Source organism: Larus michahellis, chromosome Z (genome assembly GCF_964199755.1).
Source record: "Larus michahellis chromosome Z, bLarMic1.1, whole genome shotgun sequence".
Classification (NCBI taxonomy): domain Eukaryota; kingdom Metazoa; phylum Chordata; class Aves; order Charadriiformes; family Laridae; genus Larus; species Larus michahellis.
In genome coordinates, this window is record NC_133930.1 from 66,562,888 (window position 1) to 66,578,883 (window position 15,996).

The 15,996-nt window shown below is 39.0% G+C and overlaps 1 protein-coding gene across 3 annotated transcripts in view; it reads left to right on the forward strand.

The window, feature by feature from the left end:
- The window catches only part of ZNF608 (zinc finger protein 608), an 87,716-nt gene that overhangs the window by 38,211 nt on the left and 33,509 nt on the right, over positions 1 to 15,996 (forward strand). For all 3 annotated transcript variants that reach the window (XM_074570281.1, XM_074570284.1, XM_074570282.1), the window contains exon 3: positions 2,178 to 2,433. In XM_074570281.1, the coding sequence (XP_074426382.1) occupies positions 2,178 to 2,433 (256 nt within the window). The remainder of the gene's footprint in view (positions 1 to 2,177; positions 2,434 to 15,996) is intronic.

The window sequence follows — 15,996 nt, forward strand, 5'->3', positions numbered from 1 at the left end:
CCCCCTGTCACCGACAGAGCCCCATCAGGCAGCCAGTGCCAGGGAGCAGGGCTCTGTGCCATCCAACGCTTCGCCTCCACCAGGCATCAGCCAGCCAGAGCCTGCACAGCGTACAATCGGTGTCCTCCCCTACCAGCCAGACATGGTTATGGATTTATGTTGCGCTTACTATTAGACAGCACAAGTAACTGCTGCTCTTGGGGTCAGTTGATATTTGACTTGCCTGTGTGCATTCAAGTGCGCTCTGCAAAGCGTTTTTGCCTGTGCTTGAACTCTGCAATTGCAATGGCATAAAGAGAAGAATAAAGATACCGTTTCATTACTTGACTGCATTGTTTTTATGCCACAGGAGCTCTGCTTTACTCAGTAGAATTTTGCTGGTATTAGCATGTTTTTACTCCTAATGGATGCTTTTAGTATTCACATATTGCTTTGAGTTTGGTTTTTTTTTTTACTTTGTTATATCTCTAACCTGAAGATTATTTTAGTCCTAAATAAAATGAAACACCACCACAACCCACCCACTGCCTCGACACCCTACCAAAATAAGGAAGAGTTTGGAGAAGAACGTGGTTACAGGTCCCTCCTTTCTCCTCCCTAGTACTAGTGTAATTGAGATCAGAATCCAGGCTGGTCATACAAAGATCATACAAAACATTTTTGTTAAATATTTAGCACACTTAAGGCTTTTGTGCACAATTAAAAATGTTGGCTCCCAGTTTGTATGTATGAATGATGCTCAAAGCAAAAGAATTTTTACAAAGGCCAACTGTAACAATTGTTACAATTTTAAAAAGTTCTTTTTAATTTCAGATTTCCATTTTATTTTCTCTTAATGAAAAGTGGCCATGTGATGAGGTGAGTTGATCTGTGGTACAAAGGATATATAATACAAGGACAATACTCTTAGTCCTTTCCTCTTTTTATATCTCCATTTGCCAGCTTGGCTTTAAAAGAAACAAAATTAACTTTGATCTACGTTAAGATACATTTGAATGAAACCTAGATGACAATGTACAGTGAGTTAATTATGTCTTTTCTGTTGAGTTTTCTTACAGGGTCCACAATTAAAAAAACAGCATAGACTTAAAGAGATTTGGTGACCTATTTGAAAGCAGCTATAAAGCAGACATTTTAAAAAAATCATTGCAGAATCATTTCTTGGTGTGGTATCTATGATCCAGTGGGCCAAAGAAATACGAATTTTAGGTGGTTTAGCTATTTGAGTGGGCACAGTCATATCCTCATTTAGCTATCTTTTATGTGACAAAGGACCTTATGGCCTCAGTAAAATACTGAGAACATTTAGGCCAAATCTGTATACAGAAAATCTGCTACTGGGTACACTGGATGTCATATAGGAAAGATAATTTATTCAGTTCGTATATATATATTGTCTCTGTGTGAATTGTCTGTGTACAGGCTGATTGTCTGGTGAGTTGTATTCTTCTGAATACGCATTTTGGAACCCCTGAGAAATTAGATGGTTTGGATAGGTTCTTGTAAAAGTCCTCATCTGTTATTTCAAGTAGAAAGATGTAAATGTTATCTGTAAGCTGTTAGGTGGGTGATCCTAATGTATTTTAAGTGATTGGATGACAAGAGATTATATTTGTTGCCATATGGATATTAGAATTGTTCCAAGTCCTAATTTCTCTATGATGCACATGAAAAAAATGGCATTTATACGTCTTTGTACTGTCTTTATAAATGTTTTTCTTCAAATAGAAAATGAAGTTCCCAGTTTGCAAAATTAATTCCCGTCCACAAATCAGTCTCTGTCAGTGCCAAGAAAAAAGTGGCCTTAGTCCTTGTTTTTAAAATTTATTATTATTTCATACTAGCAGTCTATGACAACAGGGAATAATCTTGTAGAAACTTAGCAGTTTGCCTTGTTTAGCATGATAGATGTTTTTGTACTTAATTTTTCATGTGCAGCATTTGGGCTGATGTTAAAAAAATTAAACTCATAAGACTGAAATTACCTGTGATACACCAAATCCCTGCATACACAAATGCAGTCTCAGCAAACTGGGCTTGCTTTCTTTATTTTATTTTATTTTATTTTATTTTATTTTATTTTATTTTATTTTATTTATTTTATTTTATTCTTATTTCTTATCTTTTTTTTTTAAATCTCACAGCACCATTATAGTAAGTTTGTCTGTTGTTTTCAGGTTGATCCCCTGTTTACAGTGCCTGCACCTCCACCTCCGATTTCCAGCAGTATCACACCTCAGATTCTGCCTTCCTACTTTTCCCCATCTTCATCCAATATTGCAGCACCAGTCGAGCAGCTTTTGGTACGGACTCGTTCAGTGGGTGTAAATACTTGCGAGGTTGGAGTAGTAACAGAACCTGAATGCCTTGGACCCTGTGAGCCTGGGACCAGCGTGAACTTGGAAGGAATTGTGTGGCATGAAACTGAAGAAGGTAAATTGTCTTTTCCATTAGGTTTGTCTGTGAGATATGTTAACGAGGAGAAGACTTTGCTGTATCTGCCTGGGTGCTAACTAAGGGCTTGCTAGTCTGTTGGGACATCATTATGTATAATGGCAGTCACAGCTTTATAGCTCAGCTAGTGAGTTTTTCTTTTAAAAACCAATGGCATGTTTTTTATTATTTAAGCAACGGTATTTTCCAAATGACCTACCATGTAAGCCCAGTTAACAATAGAATTGTTTCCTATTGCTATATTGATAAAAGCATATGAAGAAATAGCTAACATAATAGCATAAATGTGCTATTTAAATGTACATCATGAGAGGGGTATATGTGATGGGAGTGGATATATGAATAGTTTAGAAGAAAACTTGGAAAGCTGAATATTTTTGAATTCAGACACTATGATCAAAAATGCCACCATTACATAACAATAGAAGCCCCAGAGACCCCGCAGAAATTCAATTTGATGTGATTATTGTTTGCATTTTGGTTATTTGAAACATGCTTTAAGAGGAAAACATTCTTGCTCAAAGAGAAGTGTTCCATCTGGTGAAGAACTGCTAACTAAACCAGAGTGATTTCTTTAATAGCCTTTGAAGGCATTTGGCCAAGTAGGAGTGCTGGAGAGCTTTGGGGAATACTAAGCATTGATTTGCTATGATTCAGAACAAAGTAAATAGGAAGAGGATTATGCTGTGATATGCAGATTCTTCTGTTTCGGTTTTCAAAAGCTCAGTATTAAAATACCAGCTCTCTCCTGTTAATGCTAAATATCCTGCATGTGTACACTAAACTTCTGCAGTTTTGGGGTTAATAACAGTGGATTGCTCCAGTTACGACTGCTTGAGAGTCTTCCTGTGATTGTTCTTATATTTGTTTTGAGGATTATTTAATTTTTAGTGATCTGCCTCCCCCAACAATGAAAACAAGGTTATTTACAAAAGGATATAATGCAAGTATACAGCAGTGCATTGCTTCATGATAAATCCTGACATCCTTCAGACATAACACACAATGGCATTTGGTCCTTTGCAGTGATATATAAGACGTCACCAAAGTGCTCTACACTGTCCTCTCAAAAATCAATAGAGTCAGATTTACTTGCTTTTATATGCTTTCATCCATCCATCTTTCTCTCTGTGTATGTCTACAGCAGATTCATAAGGTACATTGATCCTTTCAGATTGTTTTTAAAGCACAGTATAAATTCTGTTTTAAAATATCCCTGCAGAGATGACTGCCCTTAGCGGTTCCAATCTTCCTTGACTGGCCTGTATTAACTGGAGTTGGAATGTGTGGGCGTTAACTGTGTTGACATGAAAGAGCAGTAGCTGTTAATAGTGTTATTCTTGCTGAATAAACTAAACTTCTGACCCCCACTGAATTTAAGAAGCCTGCCTTGTTAAAGGTTTGGCACCAGAAGTGAAGTATTAAAAAAAGTGCGTTCTGGTCAGGATGACATTCCATTTACCAGTTTCTCAGCACTCTACTGTTTTAAAAAACTCTTGTTAGTTAATAGAAATTAACTCCTTTAATCTTTTCCCCGTTTGTCTAAAACAATTTTCTGAAACAACTTGGAGTCAATGACCACAAGTTTGAGTGAAATGGTTTTGAAAGTGCCTGTTTTCACAGCTTTACACATACTGTTTGGTGACGCTACAGCTATGAGTGACTATAATAATAGATAAAATGGGATTCTAACATACTGTAGAAATGTAGCTAGGATGTAGATTAAGAGACTGAAGATAATTGTTATGATTTCATATTGTATGGTTTGTACTGTGCTTTTTGTGTTTTACTGTTTCAGACCCTGCGGACTGAAGAAAATAACATAAATTTTATTCTGTTTTTCCCAGTGTTCACAATCAACACTGTATTATGAAAAATGAGTTCCTAATGATCATTTTTGCATTTTAATTAAGTTTTGACATTTGGGGCACACATATATGTATATATTTAGCTGTTTTCAAATTTTCTGACATGTTCATGAAAGCAGCTATATAGCAGCTTGTGTGAAGCCATTTCTGCCAAATTTTAGAAAACAGGGTGCAGATGGGTCTTCTATTTATCTTTAACAGAAGGAAGATTATCAGATACTCATTTTCTGCAGTTATGATTTTCACTTCAGTTAGGCCAGAACATGACCTTTCCTAAATTGGTGTAAATCCAGGGTACTCTAACTGAAATCTTTGTAATTGCTGACATCTAAAACCATTTTGATGTTCATAATGACCAACTGAAATACATATTTCTTTTGTGATACCCATATGTTTCTTTCACATTCACTCCCTTCACTGCTTTCCAAAACCTAATAAAAACACACATGCAAACTGACGTCTATCTAGCTGTCTATATATCCGTTAGCTTTTTAATGTAAAACAATTCTAAGAAATGAAGGTATGAAAAATTCTGACCTTGGCTTGTGTTTTGAGATGTCTGAATTATTTTGTACCTGATTTAGCCACTTGGTAAGATGAGTTGTGAGGTGATGAGAATAGATGTCCGCGTACTCTATGGCATATGGGAACTGTGAACCAAATGTGCTGCTGAGCAGTCTTCATGTGCTCCAGCAACTAGCTGTGGGAATGCAAATACAGAAAGGATGTGGTGATCGCAGTTATTATAATAAGAATAGTAGAGCGAGTAGAGAAAGATGAAATCAGATGAAGTCATTATTAAATGTAATATATGCTTTATACAGGAGAATTCATGAGAATTCATGTTTTGAAGGTTTTTGGTGTCTGAAATAACCAGTTTTCTTTTAGGAATGTTAAACAAGTTGTCACATTCTGTTGCATTTGTTCTTCAAGGTCAGAAAAAGGATAATGTTTGTTTTTGTTAGTCATATTTTTAGGATAATCACTCCAAGGGGTGGGGGGTGAAGCAGCATTGGATTTCAAACAAAACTGTGGCAGATCAAAGGGAGAGTTGTTACTACAGCTCTTTTCATTTATTCCATGCCAATCTATTCAGCTGACTTGATCAGCAGATTTAATAAATCAGACTGTTTTTTCCAGAGTGTTTCAATCTTAAGATGTGTAGAGGGAAGCTGGCATCAGGAGTCTGTCACATTTTATTACAGGGCTTTGTAACTAACCATAGGTTGTTACCCATATAATTGACTGAGACTGCTGGTTATCACGTGGGCATTTCTCAGTTGCGCTACTAAGTTGTGTAGTGTTTAATTTCTACCTATGTAGGCAGTAGGCATTTTCATCTGCATAATGACCTTGTTTGGATATGACTTGATAATGTGGCCAAAGTGGTGCTAATGGCTGTAGAAAAAGAATATTGAAGGGACTAGTTAAGGCTACCCTGTAGTAGTGGACTGAGAAATGGTTATGGGCAAGTCAACCTGAAAGCTGGCAGCTGATGCGGGTATTTGACACCAGAAACTGCTACCCAGTAACATTAGAAGTCCTTCACAAAAAACAGCTTGATAGTATTATTGGAGTGTATTTTTTTGTTTGGTTGGTTTGGTTGGTTGGTTCTTCTGATACTCTGGGAAACAGCTGTTAAAAGTCTGTATTTCTATACTGAGAAATAAGGTTTATCTAGAATCAGGTACTTGCTAAATCGTGCAATTATCTTCTGGGGAAACAGTTTTGAAGAGAGCAGTAATTGTTTCTTACTGCCTGGAGGAAATAAAAATGACCCAGAAAAAAGGGAAACCGCCAACCAACTTTCTAAATTGCTCAGAGCTTGCTTTTTTTTGTTTAGTTTCTCACACGCAGTTGCCCTGGGTCATGTCCTGGTTTTGGTTCTGCATCTAGTAGTAGAGTCTGCCTTTAGATGTGGGAAGCACGAGTTCTTGATGATGTCTTGTTTGCTTGAAAACTGCGTAGGAGACAGCCATCCGTCACCTTGCTGCCGTTGTGTGCAGCACAAGCTGTCTACATGAGGCATTGGAGTTCTCACATTGCTGCACTGACATTCCTCCTCCTTATGCAGTTTGGGTACAACTTGCTGTTGTTTTTCAGTAACAAATACTGGGGAAATGAGTTGTATTTTCTAAAATGTCCTCTTGTCAGGGTTAGCTTGTTGATTTTTGTAACTTGAGACTTGTTGTCAAATGTAAGGAATGGGATCTGCTGGATCTCAGAAATCTGGTGGGAGTATCTCCAGGGTATTCCACGTTTGCATCAGTTCTGACACTACTTTGCAGAAATTTTCCATAAAAAGGAGAAGTCTTAGATGACAAAGAGGCACGCTGGTACTTGTGTATGGGTTTCCCAGCCTGCCATGTTTGTAACTAATATGCATAGATGATGTTTTGAAAACATATCTGTTGCACAAAGCTGATGAGGATTCCTCCCTGCCTTACTATGTGGTATTAGTCTTGCAAAACCTATTTCAAAAGAACAGTCTGTTTTAAACATCTTTGGTTATATATGTGTTTGTACATGTGTGTATAAGTAAGGGTGTGTATGAATCTATAGAAATAGAAGAATGAGAAGTAGTCTGACTGCCTCTGATTCCCCTTAGCAATTTTTGTGGTTTAACAACCACATTTTCCTACTTTCACAAATACAAAGGCATGATAAAACAATGAAACTTGTAATGTTGAAAGCTGTGTTAAATATGTAAGTAAACAAATGCAGAAATTAGAGATTTTTAAAAAATCTGTTTTATCAAAGAACATTACAATAATTCATAGAAGTTCAGATAAACGTGATTAAATCACACTGTTGTCTTGACCTCAGGCAAGGTTTATAGAGAGACATAATATCCTTTATTAAACAAAGAGATACAGTTGTTAAAAATGGGTAAGCTTTCAGACTGTGCATTTATATTCTGTCCTTTTTGTGTGATGTAGACCATTGACTTGATGGATACAGGAAACAGTGGTCAACCACCATATTCAGTTCAGAATTGAAAGACAGTGGGTATTTTTATAGGAGAGAGCATGAAGATACTGCTCAAAAATCAGGCTTTGTTAGGTCCGTGTTACAGAGGAGCAGTTGGTGGAGAAGGTAGTTTTTTTGGCTAGCTGCATTAACTGAACACCTAAAATACGGCTATTTTCTACTGTCGCGTGAGTCATCTGCAGACCAGTATGAATGTCAGTCAGTATCAAAATGTCATCTGTTCAGAAAAGGCCTATACACGTGTTTATATTTTGAGATGTTGTGTTTGATTTTTCCTCTTCCTACTGTCTGTGATACCAGACCCAGTAAATCGCTGGATTTAAGGAAGTCTGAGATAGGTGATTCTTTATAGACCTCAACTGTCTCACTGTATTATCTAAGGCACTTGGAGTCTGACATCTGGTACATGTTACGTAGAAAATTGTAGCAAAAGAGAAATGGGCTATATCTCACAACGTGAAGCCACAGGCTTGCATAAAAATGTTTGTGGTTTATGAAAGCTCTACCTACTTCACAAAAGGAGTTTGGGGGTTTGTACTTTGGAACGTACACAGACTATCTGAGAAAAGTTTTAAGAGTTTAATGTTAAAGGATTTGTACTGTGAGAGCGATTTAGCTGTAGGTACACTGAGGTTTGTTGGGGTTGAGGGGCCTTTTTGGTCATCTCAACAGTTTGCCTGACCTTATCAGTGTACATGCTTGCTTAGGGACATAAATTGTGACGTTGTCCTGTAACTGGCTTCTGCAGTGTTTCTTGCACGTTTGTTTGAAACATGTAGTGCCGCCCAGCATCAGAGGCAAGGAGTGGGCTAAACAGACTGCTTGGTCAAAGCCAGTATGGCAGTAATTTAATTTTGATATATTTTATTGCTATAAGACAAAATGTTTGTGCTGAGAGAAACAAAAAAGGAACTGGTTTTGACCGAATCATAGAATCATTTAGGTTGTAAAAGACCTTTAAGATCATCGAGTCCAACCATAAACCTAGCCAAGTCCGCCACTAAACCATGTCCCTAAGTGCCAAGTCTACCCATCTTGTAAATACCTCCAGGGATGGTGACTCGACCACTTCCCTGGGCAGCCTGTTCCAGTGCTTAAGAACCCGTTTGGTGAAGACATTTTTCTTAACATCCAATCTAAACCTCCCCTGGTGCAACTTGAAGCCATTTCCTCATCCTATCACTTGTTACTTGGGAGAAGAGACCAACCCCCACCTGGCTACAACCTCCTTTCAGGTAGTTGTAGAGAGCGATAAGGTCTCCCCTCAGCCTCCTTTTCTCCAGGTGAAACAACCCCAGTTCCCTCACCCGCTCCTCATAAGACACTGTCGCACACAAGCTTCAGTTTCCCCATTGACAACAACGTGTAGTCTATGATACTGTTTTCATCTAAAATAAGTGAAGCAAATAATAATTTTAGAACCAAACTCCCGTCTATCCACAGAAGCCCCTCAAAATGGTTTTAAACCATTGGGACTGGCTCTTATGAACCAAGTGTACATGGTTGAGATGATGTGGCTTTAATGAGTTGCTGTGAATAAGCTGGGCTATGATAACCAAACCTTTGCGGGCTCTTTGTTCACAGCAAACAATAGACAAATCATGTCAGTATAAACCTTCTCAGTGAAGGAGAAATGCAAAATAGGTTATGGATGTTCCCTGCTGGTAGAGCTGTATGTCAGATGGTAGATATTTTGACCTCCTTGAGTTTAATTCTGATTCCCTCACAAAGCACACTTTTTTCCAGAAACGTTCGATTAGTCATTTATTTAAACGGTAGTTTGACTTCAAAGCTGTTTGTCTAGTTGATGGAAAGCATCACAGATTAGTGAAGATGTGTAACATAAAAAAAAAGAAAAAAAAAAAAAAGGTGAAAACAGAACCGCTGCTAATTTCCAGGCTTTCTTAATGTGGCGGCGAAGTCAAGCTAGTTTGTCACCCCTTCCATTCCTTCCAAACAGCACCGCTTCAGGAGATTTTTGAAGACTGGAGACCACCATTGGAAGAAAAGCACTTAGGAAATCCATGTAAAGATGCTGTTAAATGTTAAATTTGGTATTTAAACGTCAGTGTTTCTCCTTGAACATGTACACACAGCAGGATCCAACTAGTGCTAATGCTACAACTTTGTTTAGATAGGCTGAACATCGCTATTGCAAGGAGGGGTGCGCGATTTGTTTACTGCCTAGTGCTTGTCCTGTTGCTTCACTCTTACAGATACAGAGGTAATGCTAAGCAGAGTGTAGCCATAGTACAGTTGCAATAGCTGACCAAAAATATCCAAAGTGCCTTATTTAGCCAGCGTAGTAATGGCCAGCTTATCTAAAGGGGCCTGGCAAATGTCACATTTTATAGCTCAGAGAGAAGACTGGGTGCAACCCTCTTGGTATAACCCGAAACAGAGAGTGAAAAAAACTTAACAAATTCCAGACAGTGCTTACATAAAAAGCTGTATATTGCCAGACTGCTACAGAGGAAGACTCCCTGCACTGCTTGTACATACATAGAAAATTATCCCTTTTACAAACAAGCATATGGGGGCAGGGAGGGTGCATTGAAAAAGGAAGGAGGATAATTGAGATTGGAAACATTTGCTTGGAGCTATTTGAATGTGAAACTGAGCCTGCTCAAGCAGTGAGGTTATGAACACTGAGGAGCTGCTTTAAGAACAGCAACAGTTTTGAGCATTTACTGCTCAAAAGCAAAATCTCAATAGTAGCAGATTGCTTAGAAGTGAGACTGTTCCAGTACAAAATACTTGCAACATGTGGTGTTTGGATTTGTAGATAGCAGGGGGGAGAGATGACTGCTAATAAAGAAAGTGTGTATGCGTGCAAGTGTTTTCTTACTAAATAAATACTGCTGGAGTAAGGAATGAAAGCACAACTGAAATGGTATCTTTAACTGGTGTGGTTCAGGGATTAAACCACTTATTCAAAGATGTTCTCACAGTCACTCTAATTTTGTACATAGTTTAACTAGTTAGGACAAGCTGTGGTGTTCCAGTTTTGTTACACTCCTAAGTATTGCTGGTCTTCTGTAGTAGTCTTGGTTCCTGGACTGTATGTTTTCACTAATACAGATTAATATCAAATTAATAAAATAATCTTTTTTTGCTGAGTTTCAGGCTACATAGCAAAAAGCTGCTTTTGGCATCAGGAGTAACTTGCCTGTATAAGTCCAGTGGCTGGCCTAACATCCAGCTTTTCATGTTTTAGAATTGGTGGAAACTTACATTTTGTCACCCTGAGGGCATATTCATAATACTTCCTAGTTACTACTGATGTGGTAGTAACCAGCCACTAGTCTGGAACTCTTCATGACAAGAGGCAATCCAAAAAGCAGAAGGAAAAACCTCAATTTAAAAAATTTTGACCAGTGAAGAGTTCTTTGGCCTTCAGGGTTACTAAAAGATTACAGCTTTTATTTTTGTTCTAAAAGAGGGAGACAGGAAAGGTAGACGTTCAGGGTGAAGACAAAGAATATCAAAAAAGAAAAGCTCAAGGGAAATAGCTTTCTTGATTTAGACTGAAAAACTAGGTCTAGATTTATTAAAGTTAGTGTTGCAATGGAAACCACAATTGAGGTGCAACAATTTTATATCCCCAAATGCCATGAGATTTGGGGGGGAGGGGGAAATCTGGGTTAAAAACCAAAAGGCCATTATTAGAGCACTCGGATTTAATTCTGGTTTTTGAGCTTTTTTTTTTAAAGAGTATCAACTAAAGCTGAAACACTATCCAAATTAACACTGGTTTGTATTTACTAGCTGCAAATTTAAATCTCAAAAGAATTTTTAAGAGGATATAGCTACGGAAATAAAAGACCATAGAATTAATTTTTAAAGGCAGAATTTACTACTCTTGCTAAAGATTTAATCAGAATAAAAAAGAATATTGAAGAAAAGCCTTCTTTCATCCTACTTTTTTGTTTTGTTTTGTTTTAATAGATGTCAGTTACTTGTTAAGCTTAGGAAGTTTCTCGGGTTTTGCTTGGGGTGATATTTTAGTGTATTTAAGTGATCTTGTTTTGTTTGAATTTTGTTGTTGTTTCTATATGAGCATTAACGGAGAGATCAGGCCACTTGCTTTTTCTCTAGTGACTTAGCCAGTAGTATAAGGACCTCCATTAATAAAATGGAACTGAAGTTAGTTGTCAGTAGACGGCAATTCTGTAGCCGGTCCCTAACACTCAGGACAAGTGTTGTGGAGAATCAGTTTAGAGCAGGGGCAGTTCCAGATCAATCTTCAGTTAATCTAGAAGTGGGTTTTTTCCCCCCAGTCACTTAAAACTTCTGCATTTAAGTAGGCTGAAACAAGTAATTACGTTTTACTGCCTGTTTACTTTCCCCTACAGTGACTGAACCTGTACTTCTTAGCCTTGCATTCATACAGAGCTGGCTTTTGTGGATCTTTTAAAGCCTGAGGCTATGTGACCCCCTCTAGTTGCTAGATTTTAGAAACAGAAAGAAGGGTCTCAGGTTTCACTAAAGGAGCTCTTTTCCTTAGGGAAGAGATAAGCTCATGTCAACTTTTAGCAGAATACCACTGATGTTTTAAAAAAACCTTACTTTTTAGGTTATTCTCTACAGTTTTATTAAAGTCTTGAAAGTTATGACTGTAGGTTTTGTGGTTTCTGAGAAAGTTTTGCAATGAATTAATATTTGCTTCTTGAGAAATTTTGTTCGAACTACCACAGATGGCAGTGAAGCCAGTAGAAGTTTGTCTGCATTCAAGCCAGTTTCGTCTAGAAGAACTGCTGGCTATTGGTAGACTTCAGCTAGCTTCAAAATAAGAAGTATCACTCGTTACAAGCCTAAGCCATTGGAAAAAAAAAAAAAAAAGGAAGAAAAAAAAATTGTTCCTGGGTTGCAACAATTCCCAGCTAGACACCTGTATTTGGAAGTGATACAGCCTGAACTAAGGTCTAGTGGAAGCTACTAATGTTCTTTACTTAATGAAAGTAAGTCAGATCATTTTTGTTGAATTGTGAAAGAGAAAATGACATTTCAGCACGGTCTGCAAGCACTTGAAAAAGCCTTTCATTTTTCCATTGTTGTATAAAGGAAAGAAAATTTTCCTTGGTAGTCGTATAAAAATTAAGAATTCAATATTTCCAAGCACGTCAGACCTGTGTGACTCTTAAGAGGCAGTATAGTTTAGTGCTTCAACAGTAGCCGATTTCTGAGCTTTTTCAGCTTCACCAGTTTTTTGCAAACCCCAGCTAGGCCCCATTTCTTCCAGACTGGAGGGCTACTTAGGATTGGAGTGAAACATCTTGGGTTTGAAACATAGTGACACAGTAGTTTGTTTCTCATTAAACTGGCTAGTCAGGGTTTTTTAGAAACAGATTTAGCTGCAGAAATGTTCAAACATAGCTCTGGTGGGGAGACAACAGGCGGCAGCAAAGTTGTCCTCACAAGTGGTGGTGGAAGGCCGAGAGATCTCCACGGCGCGTGGGGGTGGAGGCACTCACTGAACCCCCGCATTTCCTTCCAGCCTCCCTGCTTTGGAAACTTCCCACAGCAGACCTTCATGTCTTATTTGGGAGTTGTCTGCTAGGTTTGGTTTGTGTCTGTGTCCCAAAAGCTGTGCAGACTGGTTTCTTTGAGTTTTCCTTTCCCCACCTCTTGAAGTTCTGACGGGCTGACCCACTGTGCCGTTACACCAAGGTGCAGCTTCTTGTTGACCAGGGAAACCGCAGGTGCCAGTGGGCTTGACAAGGATTTTGAATGACTATGCCTCCCCTGCAGACACCTTCCTATCAACAGCGGGAATGAATCTGTGTAGCATTTTACTCATTTATTTAATGATTTCCTGAAGTACTGTGTCCAGTTTTGGGGTCCTCAACACAAGAATGACATGAACCTGTTGGAGTGTGTCCAGAGGAGGGCCACAAAGATGATCAGAGGGCTGGAGCACCTCTGCTATGAGGACAGGCTGAGAGAGTTGGGGTTGTTCAGCCTGGAGAAGAGAAGGCTCCGGGGAGACCTTATAGTGGCCTTCCAGTATCTGATGGGGAGGGACTTTTTACAAGGGCATGTAGTGATAGGTCGAGGGGTAATGGCTTCAAACTAGAAGAGGGCAGATTTAGATTAGATACCAGGAAGAAATTCTTTACTTAGATGCACTGGAACAGGTTGCCCAGAGAAGCTGTGGATGGCCCCACCCCTGGAAGTGTTCAAGGCCAGGCTGGATGGGGCTTTGAGCAACCTGGTCTAGTGGGAGGTGTCCTTGCCCATGGCCGGGGTGGGGAGGGGTTGGAACTAGATGATCTTTAAGGTCCCTTCCAACCTAAACCACACTATGATTCTATGATGCCCAGTCTGGAGGATTTTCCACAAGAACTGACAGGCAGTTTCTCCCTGAGGTAAAGATTAAAAGTGGCAAAGAGGTTTGGATTTACCAAGTAATGGTGCATTTTTATGAAACATGAATCAGAAGGCTAATGCTGTTTCTTCTTATCTTGATTCTGCCCACACAAGTGGCATGTGGAATTAGTAAAACGAACAGGGGAGAGGGACTCTTGAGGGGCAGGAGTAAATCTGCACTTGGTTTTGCTTCAAGACAGTGGGTGGTGATTGGGTTACAAATGGTTCTGTTGGTCTAGACAAGCAAGTGACAGGAAATAACTTAGAGAAAATGTTTTTGTATCCCCCAAGTGTTATCTTCAAGGAGCATAGTCAGTAATGCTGTTGTGAAAGAAACCTCCATTTGGACAGACAGCTTGATGCAGGCAAAGCTGCTAATTTGTTTTCAGCTTCAAGGAGATTTAGAGTCTTTGCATCCTTGGCAGTAACACACAATGTAATTGTTTCCCTTCTCCTTAATCTTCAGTCTAGATGCATTGGCTTAGTGTAGCTAGGAAAGGCTGGAATGTTGACTGAATTAGCTGCACCGGATAGCTTCTCCTGACAGGCGAGGAGAAGTTTCTCCGGGACTCTTCTGACTTTCTAGTGTGTGAGAGAACACTCGCTGTTCTTTTCATGATTGCATCTACTCACACAAACTCTTTTGCGCAGAAAGGCAAATAAATTGTTGGGTATGAAAAGGAGGTGACAGAATTAATGTTCTTACACTGGCAACGTTACTCAGTTATTAAGGGCTCTCTGTAAATAACAGCTTTGCTTTTATCTATTTTCTGCCTCTTTCTTCCACAAAAGTAATTTTGTAACCCTGCAATTTTTAAATACTTTAAAAAAACCTAACTGTGCACCAGGAGATCTGTTTGCATTCCTATTATTCAGTTTGGCAATGTTTATGGGCAGCAGCTGCTTATGCCTTTGGAATATGCGCCATTAACATACCACTGGTATAAACCTAGCTCAATTCACCAAAAATACAATCTTCAGAGAAGGGATATAGCATATCATTGAGCAATTAAATTATTTAGTCAATCCAGTGGTTAAGCTTGGGTCAGCTTTGAAGGGTAAATTTCATTGCTGGGATACATTCTTGGCTATGAATGAATGCATGAATAATCTTTCTTTGAACCTTAAGATGCACAATAGACACAATAACTCTTGAGTTGAACTCTTGAGAGTGGGCTGATTTATGGGCAGCTGTTGAAAGTGCTCCCAGTCAAATTATTTTTTCATCTGTGAAGTAGAAACCTGTAGTATATTAATTACTGTATACCATGGCAATGGTAGACAGACAAAAGCTGTGCAAGTCTTTGCTACAGGTTTTTAATTTATAGATTAAAAGAAAAAGTAATGATTTTGACACGGTACACTGCCATAAACTGAGAATCGCTTGTCAGGGCTCCAGCAGACAAATAGCTGAAGGCATTATTGACCTCAACTGCTCGGCCAGTTGATCTGTGTAGGTTACCTCCCATTTAGCAGAGGCAACAGCAGGGATTGTGTGTGCTCCCCAGTGCCAGCAAGTTCACAAACCTGCATAAGCCAGCTCTAGTTTCATTTACATTAACGCGGTAAGTGCAGGTGACCAAGGGTCTGACACACATTTGTTTCTGCCCTCCCTGCTCCAAGGGCTGTAGCCTCAAGCAAAGGGCTGGGACACATATACAGGAGGAAGTAGCATCACGCTGTACATCAAGATTTGTCCAAGTTTATCTGCTGGAGGGCTTGGTTTGCTGGAAGGATCAACAGAGGTCTGTTTTCTGATCAGCAATAGTGGCTTGGCACAGTGCCTTTTCAGTGCTGGGGGAGGAGGCAACTGGTCTTGTCTCAATACCCATTTCTGAAGCTATTGTGTCTACATTGAACAGTGCTAGGAAGCTTACCGATTGTCGTAAGGCATTCTGCATTATTAAAATTGTGTCATGGAAGTTGTTTTTTAGGGAGTTCTTCTGAGAATTAGTTGCAGAAGGAGCAATTTGATTTTATTTTCTTTCAGTTAGCAGGCCAAGCAGATGGGAAAGCAGACCTGGAGTAGTTTTGCTGGCTGGCTGCCACAATTCTGTAAATTTTGATTTGTGTGGATATGTAACAGTTTTATTTTTCCCTTTTTGGAAATGTATGCCTGTAAGTCTTTGGGAAATTAATCGTTGGTTTCCTGTGAAATGTGCACTTGTAAAACAAATGTTGTAGCAATGTGTCGTGCAGACCCTGTGTTGTGTCAATTAGGAAGTGTGACATCAGCAAACTCTATAGGCTGTCAAAGGCTAAAACACTTTTCAAAGCATCATTCCCTCACAGCTCTCCAGAGAAAGCATTAAAA